The sequence below is a fragment of the Cryptomeria japonica genome, chromosome 8 (genome assembly GCF_030272615.1).
Source record: "Cryptomeria japonica chromosome 8, Sugi_1.0, whole genome shotgun sequence".
Lineage (NCBI taxonomy): Eukaryota > Viridiplantae > Streptophyta > Pinopsida > Cupressales > Cupressaceae > Cryptomeria > Cryptomeria japonica.
The window spans coordinates 409,610,146-409,620,939 of NC_081412.1; the positions used below are offsets into that span (position 1 = coordinate 409,610,146).

General features: G+C 38.4%; 1 protein-coding gene across 1 annotated transcript; it reads right to left on the reverse strand.

Moving 5' to 3' along the window:
• Positions 1 to 9,170: 9,170 nt before the first annotated feature.
• On the reverse strand, positions 9,171 to 10,451 carry LOC131028579 (uncharacterized). Its single transcript, XM_057958890.2, has one exon. It carries the CDS (start codon positions 10,046 to 10,048, stop codon positions 9,488 to 9,490), a length of 561 nt encoding a protein of 186 aa, XP_057814873.1. The 5' UTR covers positions 10,049 to 10,451; the 3' UTR covers positions 9,171 to 9,487.
• Between the last annotated feature and the right edge of the window lie 343 nt (positions 10,452 to 10,794).

Here is a 10,794-nt window from a genome sequence, read left to right on the forward strand (position 1 = left end):
ATCTATGCACAAAACTATTTACATAATCATTTTTTATTTTTTTGATAAAAGTGGATAAGACCACTGAAATGTATTAATTATTTTTTTATTTTTTTTACATGTGTTTGGTTCAAAGACCACTGAAGGGAAATAACCAGTAAGAAAACCCTTCAATAATGCTCAAGAAAACATAAGCCTATCTACCCATTTATAAAAGGCCTATAGGCCCCAAGAAAACCTTCCCAATTACATAACCATCCGCATTAGATATAAAGGAAGTTGTCTTAAGAGGCATACAAAGAGAACTTGTGAGAATGAAACATCCCTCAGGAGTGCACCAATCCCAAACAAATCAAAACTAGATCAACCCTGTCTAAGAAGCTCAAGTCTCCAACCCTTTGATTAGAATAAAATACATTTATTACTATATACACAAAACTAATTATATAATCACTTTGCAACTTAATACTAATTGTTAAGTTACACAAAAATTATATTCAATTCTCTTTAATACATTTATATGTCACTAAGGAATATAACTCCATTATTATAAGCATGACTTTTAAATTGGTCACTTCTCTCATTTGAAAATATGAATAAACATGGAAAAATGTTAAAGCAATATTACACATTTTCTACACAATAAATAAATAAGGAATAACATTAAGAGCAAGATCTTCTAAAGAGTTTTGATTGAGTAAAAATAGGTTATTGAAAGGAACCAGAACCTTTTTACATATCAGGAAATAGATGAAGCATTAAAGCAAAAAAAAACCGTGCCTGGTCACCCAAACAAAAAAAAGTTCCCATCCAATCTAAAAAGGGAACTCAAAACACATAGAGCCGCTCAAAGACAACAAAAGGACAGCACAAAGACAAAGACATAGACTGAGACAACTAAATATTTTTCATAATATCTTCTGCATGAACCACCATCTGCTTCATATTGTCCGCAGAGGTCTTCAATTCATCCAACTCTCGTCCCTTGATATCACCCTGATTCCTGGTGTTGGCCCTAGTTCTCTTCTCATGACCTTTTTTCTCCATCTGGTCCTTGTTGCCCTCTTTGTCTTTAATATTATCAAATTTGTTAATCAACATATTCATATTATCCACAGAGGCCTTAAGAATCTGGAAATTATGTTCAACAATCCTCTTCACAGATGATTCCATCTTGTCGACTCTATTGACCAGGTTGTTCATGGTAGTTTCCAACCCATTCGCCTCTCTATTCCCTTCCATTTCCTTAACCTTCTTTTATGTTTCAAGAATTTTACCGACCATGGCCTCAATAGCTTCAGCATTGTTGATCGCAACCACTAATTCTTTAACATTTTTAGAAAGAGGCTTCTCGCCTATCGTAGCATTTTTTATAACATTAGTATCATTCTCCAGGTTGCTGATATCTTTCACAATTTTGCTGATAGTATCACAAAATCCTTTAATACTATCATTGCCCCCATGATAGTCACTAGGATTTCCCCTTTTATTCTCTTGGCCCTCATTCTGCAATCCTTGAGTACTCATATCCTCACCACGACCCACATTCAGATTCTCATCCTCCTCCTTAGCCTTCATATTGTCATTTTTTTCCTCCTCTGCATCCTCATCAGAAGCTATCAAAATCTATTTTTTAGCCTTGTTAGCTCCCCTACTGGTATTCTTGTTCCTCTGGGTTTTTTTTTCCATTCCCTTTCCTTTCTTGCTTTTGATGAATTTCTCCTCAAAGGACTCATCCTCGGAGTTTGAGAGATCATAATCGACCACAATTCTCTTTCTTTTCCCCTTATTCCCTTTTTGCTAAGATCCTCCGACTCACCTTCAGTTTTCGGGTCAAAGTTGAAACCACTATACTCATTTTTTGTGTCATCATCCCTGATATTTTTACCTCTAATTGGTTTCTCTATGGATTTCCCTTTCAACAACTTGTAAACTAAAACCATAAGACCCTGATGAAGAGCATGGTCCCCCTGAGGGTCTTTCTGCATTTCTTTAATGGTGTGATCCATGAAACAAGCTAAATAATAGGCCATGCTTACCTTTTCACCATGGCAGAAGTGGTTGAGCAACACGAAGTGGTGCCCATAAGCCCTCGTGAATATTCCATCTAGAGTGATGTAGGTTATGGTAGAAAATAACACGAACCTCTAAGGCCTATATATACGCTTGGGGGAGTGGTAGGAGTTGTCCACCTTCACCATTTTCTTCTTTTCGCCATCTGCGATAGGAAATCTATATGTTACCTTACCAGAGACACTTCGATCTCTATAGAACTTAATACCGTCTTTCACCATCCCCATAGCTTCTACAATGATATCTTCATCCACCATCATCATCTGGGTGCCCACAAGAACTTTGCCATTCTTCCAATTCTTTATAAAATGCTTGGTAACTATTGGGTCTTTACCACAGAGCCTCTCCATGAAAACACTTAAGCCCCACTCTTGTAGAATCTCCCAAACCTCTTTGTTCTTCTTCCAATCCAAACATGAGGTTGGTTCAAACCTCTTTTTGTTCCCTCCCATTTTTCCTTCAAAATCACTGGAATTCCTAATCTCTACTCTGATATTTCCTCTCTGGTTTCTGTTATTTCTCTAAAAAACAACCCAGAATCCATGCCCTGCTAATATGATAAGACTATTAAATAAATACTCATCACTACCACTATAAACCTTCATCAAAAAAATGGGGAAAAGCATTAGGAATTATGATTAATGATGCCACATTGCCTCATCTGGATACGGTCCAGTTTGAACAAGGATTTCGTCTCACACGCAAGTTTACTCTCCCCATTAATGGTAATGATTTTCTCAAATCGGCAGGCCAAGTTGGCTACCCAATCAACACATAAGTTAGCTTCCCTGCAAACATGTGTGAATACACACATATCGAAGGTTTCACTTATTTCCTTCGCATCTTTAATAGCATTGTTTATAGACCAAGAGGGTGGGAACACCTTATTCAAACAGTTTATGATATTCAAAGAGTCACCTTCACACCATACTCTGGTACAGTTGGCTTCCTTTGCTAGAACCATCCCATGATAAGCAGCCATGGCCACAACAACATGATTAGTTTGACTTCCAATAGGGATACATTTAATGGTTTTGCATTTTCCCCATTCATTCCTTAAAACCACACCACACCCCACATTGCCAGGGTTACCCTTTGAAGTGCCATCAAAGTTGATTTTCATCCAGCCATGAGGAGGGCTTTCCCATTTCACACCTTCTCTAGGATTAGCCTGAAAGATGTCATTTCCCTTTAATCTCCAATTCTTGAATATAATATGATCATCCTGATCTTTGGGGTTGGCTATTCCACCCATGATATTGATATTCTCCACTATATTCCGTTTGATTTTCTCAAAAATTATTTGAGCCTTAGACGCTTCCTCTCTGAACACTCTTTCATTTCTCTCTTTCCATATTCCCCCAGCAAATATGAGGTATAGCCAATCTCCATAATAAAATTATGGACTTATTCTTTGAGGGGTGATGCCATGAATTAAAAACCTCTTGGACAAATTCCGGAAAGAGCCAACTGATATTGAAGTAATCCAGACATCTAGCCCAGATGTCAGCAGAGAAGGGACAGTGGAAGAACAAGTGGTTAATGGTTTCCTCATTATGCATACAAAGAAGACAAATACTAGGAATACAGAATCCTCTAATTTTGAGGTTATCAATAGTCAAAATTTTATTTTGAAGGACAGTCCAGAAAAAAATATTAATTTTGGGAATTAGGCCCTTCACCCAAGCCTTAGCCCAGCAAGGACTCTCCAAATTAGAAAATTGTTGATTATAGAGAGAGGCAACATAAAATTTACCATTTGTTGTAAGTTTCCAGATTAGTTGGTCATCATCATCCACCACCACCATGGAATTCATAATTTTGTTCAGATTACCAAGGGAGGGATCAACTGGGGATAAATCCTTCCACCGTCCTTCAATTCAGTAGTCACCCACAGGAAGTCAAGCAACCAAGAGTCTTCCCATAATTTAATGAAATTACCTTTCCCCACCTTCCATTTCACACCTTTGGCAATTAGATCTCTAGTTTTTGTAACATTTTTCCAGATATTAGAGCCAATCTGGATATCTTTAGCATTGAGGAAAATTTGAAGGGTAGAAAATTGTCTTTTATACTTGTTGTCCCATATCAATTTCCATTATCCCTGAGTGTTATAACCTCTCCATATCTGCTTAGCCATGAGAAACTCATTCATGTCTCTGATTCTTCTAAGGACGCGACCTCCCTTTCTTATAGGTTTACAAACCTTATCCCACGCAATCAGATTCATTCTCTTCTTTTCCTCAACCCCTGTCCATAGAAAAGTTCTTTGAATTTTTTCAATAGCCTCCACAAACTTGGTTGGAATTCTAAAAAGGTTGATGGCATAAAGTGGAATACTCTGAAGAGTAGATTTAAAAAGCTGGACCTTACCAGCTTGGCTGAGCAGAGAGCCTTTCCATCCAGTTAACTTCCTATGAAATTTATCCACAAGAGCACCCCAGAAAGTATCAGGTGAGACTTGACATAAAGGGAGCCCAAGATAGGAAGCGGGAAGATTTCCCAATTGACATCCCAGAATGTTACTAATTTTATATTTCTTCTTTCCGGAGTGTTGATGAAATAGACAAAACTTTTAGACCAATTTATCAATTGACCGATAGTTGTCCCATAACTATCCAAAGCTTTCTTTAATCCCCTAGAATCTTTCACCGAAGCATTCCCCATAATAATAGAGTCATCCACAAATTGCTGATGAGAGAAAACTTGGTCCACCGAAGAAGGTTTCAACCCACAAAACTCTCCATTCTCAACAAGTTTACCAATAAATCTTCCCAAACATTCCGCAATGATAATGAAAAGAACCGAGGATAGAGGATCCCCCTGTCTGAGACCCCTTGAGGATTTGAAAAAGGGGGAAGGAGACCCATTGATTAAAATAGAAAAAGAAGTAGAGGATACCAATTGCAAAATAAGATAGATACTTCTAGAGCAGAAACCAAAAGCAGAGAGAAAATCCAACATAAATCCCTAGTCCACTCTATCATAGGCTTTAGATAAGTCAAGCTTCAAAAGAAAGCCTTCTTTTTTAGCACTAGAGAGAGAGTGAATATTTTCATGGACCGTTATTATTGAATCCAAAATTTGTCTCCCAGGGACAAAGTCACTTTGCTGGGGAGAAATGATAGAGGGGAGCAGAGTCAAGATTCTAGAAGTCAAAACCTTAGAGATGATCTTGTACAAATAGTTGCATAGGTTGATAGGTCTAAAAAGATCCATGGAATCAACACCCATCTTTTTGGGAATAAGGGCAATGAAAGTGCCATTCAATTCTTTCAAAATTCTTCTCGCACCAAAGAATTCTTTCACAACACTGGAAACATCACCTCCAACAATATGCTAATACATTTTAAAAAAGAACACAGGAAAACTGTCCGGGCCCGGGGCCTTGTTACCTTCAAAGGAATTGACAGGTTTTAGAATCTCATCATTTGATGGAATAGCAGTGAGATATGAATTCTAATCCGTATCCAAGATAGAGGGGATACAGTCTGTAAGGTCCTTTTGAGCCTGCAAGTTCAAGTTATGTTCCTTAGTCAAGAGGTTGGAGAAGAACTCTAAGGTTGTCTTCCTCATAGACTCTTCATCTTCAACAGTTCTACCATTGACTTTAAGCTGAGATATCTTATTGATGGCCTTGTGTTTCAAAGTGGACATATGAAAGTATTTGGTATTTCTATCCCCTTCCTTCAGCCAAATATTTCTTGACCTTTGTTTCGAGAAAGTTTCTTCTTTTGCTATTTATGTCATGATAATTCACGAGAATCTCGTCTCCAACCTCTCTAGAGACCTTAGTATAGCCATTATTTTGAATCTCATCCTGGATATCTTTCAGATATAAGAGAATGGTAGCTTTGGAAGCAAAGATGTTCCCAAAGGACTCCTTATTCCATCTTTTAACATTATCTTTCACAAACTTCAACTTTTTGACCACCTTATACATAACATTTCCTTCAATTCTAACCTGCCACCATTCCTTGATTTTGCTTTCCATTTCTGGGTGTTTTGTCCACATTCTCTCAAATCTATAAGGGAGGTGTCTTCTTCCCTTCTTGGCATCAACCATAAATGATATAGGATAATGATCCGACCCGGCCTTGATATGAGCTGATAGAGAACAAAAATAAGAATTAAACCAATCCAAAGAAATTAAAGCTCTGTTGAGCCTGACCTGAATTAAGTCTTCACCACTCCTTCTATTGGTCCAGGTATATTTAACCCCTTGCAAATCTAGATCATGGGGAGCTTGATTATTGATGAACTCCATCAAATCCAATCTGTTGTCTAGATTGGTTTGGCTCCCTCCCTTTTTCTCATTTTCCCACAAAGGGGTATTGAAATCCCCCATAATAATCTAGCTATCTTCAACAAACTTACTTATAAATGAGGATAAGCTTTTCCAGAAATCACTTCTACCAGTCTTGGTGTTTGGGGCATACACATTAGTCAAGACCCATGAAGAACCGTCTTTCAAATGCTTAAATCTAATGCAAGCCAAATTGTTGTCTTGAATCAACACTTCTCTTTTACATTATTTTTATTCCAGAATGTAGCAATACCTCCTGATGCACCTCCGAAACTACCACCACTAACTCCTCCATTACTAAACATTTTCAAACATTCAACCTTATCCTTAGGCATTTTGGTTTCCTGAATCAAAAAAATATCTGGGTTTTTGTCTCTAATCATACTTTTTATTAAATCATGTTTGTGAGGATTATTCAATCCTCGAATGTTCCAGGAGATAATCTTCATGACTTTTTAGAAATACATGTCTCAAAGATGGTTCTTTGAGTCCCGTCTGCTAGATTCTTGCTTGTTTCCACGGTCCTCTTCTTTGCATTTGAATATCTTCCAGGTGATGTGTGCTGAGCTCCCACATCCCCTAGTCTACTTCTGGTATTTCTAGTGGTTGTATTTTTGTTATTGCTATTATTATTCTTTTTTTTTGTTCTTGTTCTTTCTTTTATCCTTCATTACTTCTTCTTCCTCCTGCTTTGTCCCACTCTTTCCCAGAGCTTTTTTCATATCTTCTTCATCTCCCCATCTTGGTTCATTTTCCTCCGGGAAAGTCAATTTGACCTGGGCCAGGGAGGCTAATGATATCTTCGAGAGCCCTTGCTCAAAGATATTGTCATGTTGAGCATCTTGGATCCAACTTGCTCCATTTTTTGACTTGGAAAATTTTCCTACTAAGTTAAAATTGTCTCCCTCTTCCTTGTTATCTTTGGATTGACTATCTCCCTTATCCATCTCACTACTATCCCGTTTCTCACTCTGAGCTAAATTTTGTTCTATCATATCCTTTTGATTGTTTTGACTACTGACTTGTGACTTTCTTTCTCCATCGTTAGAATCCTTTCCATTGTTCTCCTGCTCCTTTTCCTGCTGGGAGATCTTATCATGCTCTCCTTTCTTCGTTTCATTTCCCAATTCCCTGACTAATACCTCCTCGGTCCTTCCTACCCGGGATTGTTTCTCCTGATCCGAACCATCAAAAGGAGAGACTTTCAAAGAATTATCCACCTTTTTCCAAACTTTAGTTTGGGTTTGAGTTTTAGCCGCATTGCTTGGGCCTTTTTTAGCCTAGTGCCCTACTCTCTTACAATGAAAAGAAGCAAAAGGGATTGATTCATAAACAATATTCTGCATCCATTTTCCTAGTTTTGATTATATCTCTATTTCCTCTGGCATATCCATCTCAGGCCCAACCCCTACACAGATTCTAGCATAAATAAGTCTTCTTCTAGATGTCGTGACCGGGTCAATGGCGAGAAGCTCCCCACAAGCATTGGCTATCCCAACAAACACATCTTCCTCCCTATATTCCATAGGAAGCCCAGGTAGCTTTATCCAGATCGGAACTTGGACCACAAACTTATCATCCATACCCGCATTAGGGTACCATTTCTGGATATACATTAAATATTTACCTATTGACCAAGTACCATTGCAAAGGATTTGTCTGTGATCCTCCTCACATGAAAAAGAAAAGGAAAGACATCCTTTATTCATAGCGACCACATCAACCTGACCTTTCAAATTCCATTTTCTCTTGACAAATCCACGAACAATCTCAATGTTAGGTCTCGCCACAAAGAATTTGCCTATCAAGGTAGTTTCCATCCGAGCAATATTTTGATCTATAATTTGATCCGGAATGGAAATGGCGAACTTTCCCTGAGAAACATTCGATGTATTTTTAACCGGAGGCAAGGATGACTTACTTTTGGGTTTGATACCAAACAATGAGGACCATTTACCAATGGCCATTCGATCTAGGGCCCCCATCTAGGTCCCCCGAATTCAAAGAGGTCTCGAGATCCTTCCCATTAGATTATATTCCCTTCACAAGGCCCCCTGAACCGCTTGCTGCCTGTTGTCTTAATACTGCTTCAAGTTTGCCACCCCCCAAGTTTGAATTTTGAACCTGACCGTTAACCTTGTCTGCTACAATCTGCTCCACACGTGATCTGAGACCCCCACCTGGGTCCCTCGAATCCAAATGGGCATCGGATTCCTTACCATCTGAACTCTCCCCCTCCAAAGGGCTCCCTGAATCTTCTAAAGAGTTGATCCTCTTGCTTTGTTACTATTATATATTTTTGTTTTTGGAAGCTTTTATGACATTTTTTTTATAATTTAACTTTGGTCATAAAATAAAATAAGTGTAATATATTGAAAATATAAGATAAGAATTGAGTATCTGAAAGTTTTCCAACTTTAATGTATTCAATAAATTTTTAAAAATATCTATTCATTGAAGAGATGGAAAGAGCCAAAACAAAGCCAACTCCTTTTCAATCATAATCAAGTACAATATCAATTGAAAAATAAACTTTGCACCCTTCTGTAAGTTACTTAAAATTTGTAAATATTATTTACAACATTATCCTTTGCAATTAGAGGTGCAACCAATAATATTATATATATATAAATGTTACAAACCCTGATTATCACTTTACATTAGAGAAAATTAATGGAAAGGGTTTCAAAGGCCAAAAGGCTCTAGAAAGGAAAAGGGCTTCACAGGGCAAAGAAAAAACACTAAAAAAACTTTTTTCTTTCTATACATTGAAGAAATTAACTAGAAGGGTTTAAAAAACAAGCACGTTGTAAAAAAAAACTAATAAATTATAACCAACATGACGACTCTTTTACATAGACAAAGAAAACCTAATGCAAATTCTTGTGACGAAGCCTTAAATCTAAAAAGGTACAAAACCTTAGATCCGAAGATACAAGACGATCCCAAATCTAGAAGACTCGCACCCTAAATCTAGAAGACTCTTCACGAAATAAGAACCTCGAACCTAGAAAACTCTTTGTGGGGTAAGAATCTTTGACCCCAAATCTAGAGGACTCTTACCCTAAATCCTAAGGACTCTTAAAATGGGTGAGTCCTATACCCTTAATCTAGAGGGTGAGAGTCCTCTTAGAGAGTTGAAGGAGGTTGGGCAGGATGGGTGGTTCCACAGCTGCCACTGCGAGGCAGGGGAGTAGCCCATCTCTTCTTGAACGAACCAGGAAAATAGCAGGGGCTGTCTTCATCAATGGGGGCTATGCCGATGGTCATATGCTTGGCGCCTACGCTACTGCTCCTCAGAGCTCCAAAAAAGGTGGGCCTCGCTACAATCACACTGTTTTCTGGTCCGCTTTCTGTCGCCATGGATCCACTGTCTTCAAGCTTCATCTGCAATTGCAGCTTAATCTCTGTCATTCTTATGAGCCGGCGCAGATTCTCTTCCTCCCGTCTACTTCCGGACCTGTGAGCTTTGAAGGAAATTGGAACTTCCACAGCCTTGTCCTGCCCAGTTTTGCAATTCAATAGGGTTTCTACATACGCTTTTCGAGCCCGGCAGAGCAATTTTACAGGTAAGAGTACCAAATTCTTTGAGCATGCATTTCCTGCTCGGGCCAAAACCTTCCAAACCCCTCTGCGCTTTGGCTTCTCCTTGGCTTTAATTTCATTGCTGTTTCGCTCACTACAGTCCATATTTGTAGGGTTTAATTGATTTGAGCTCTGCGACCTGCAAGCTAGGGCTTTTGTTGTGAGACTGAATTCGGAATGATGAATTGGAATTTAAGGGGGAAAGTTGTCGTGACAGAGAAGGTCGCTTGACATTACTCTCACCGTAGAGTTTACTCCATGAATTCTAGTTTTTGAGGGTATCTGTTGAATAAGATCATGCCAGTCATCTTCATTGCAATGTAAAATCCGAGTCCAGTCAATTAGCGCGTTGTCCGGGGCAATCGAAAGGGATGCATTTGACCTTTTTTGTTTTTCGTAATGTCGTACAATCGACTGATTGATAAGTGGCGAATTATTATGCATATCGTGCGACTCCATTGGAAGCCTGCTGTACGTTTAATTATACTTCTGCCATGGAAGAGAAAATCCGAGATCGGGGAAATTTCCCTGAATCAAAATATTTGAAGTTTGTGTTTTTTCCTTGTTAGTCGTAGACGACTTAGTTTGGTATAACAGCCGGTGATGCAAAACTAGAGTAGGTATATAAACTTTTTTTTGTTTCTTGTTGCTGAAAAATCGTCTTATGGTGAAGGGTTATAGTTGGTTGATTACAATTAGTGAGGATGATGGTATGTTTCTTGACTACACCATTGACCAAGACTTGCATATGTGGAGGTATGATACATGGGATGAGACCAATATCATTCTTTGGGCAATTTGCGGAGAATGGATATTGCTTAGTCCTTGGTTCTCAATCAAAGAAGTATCTA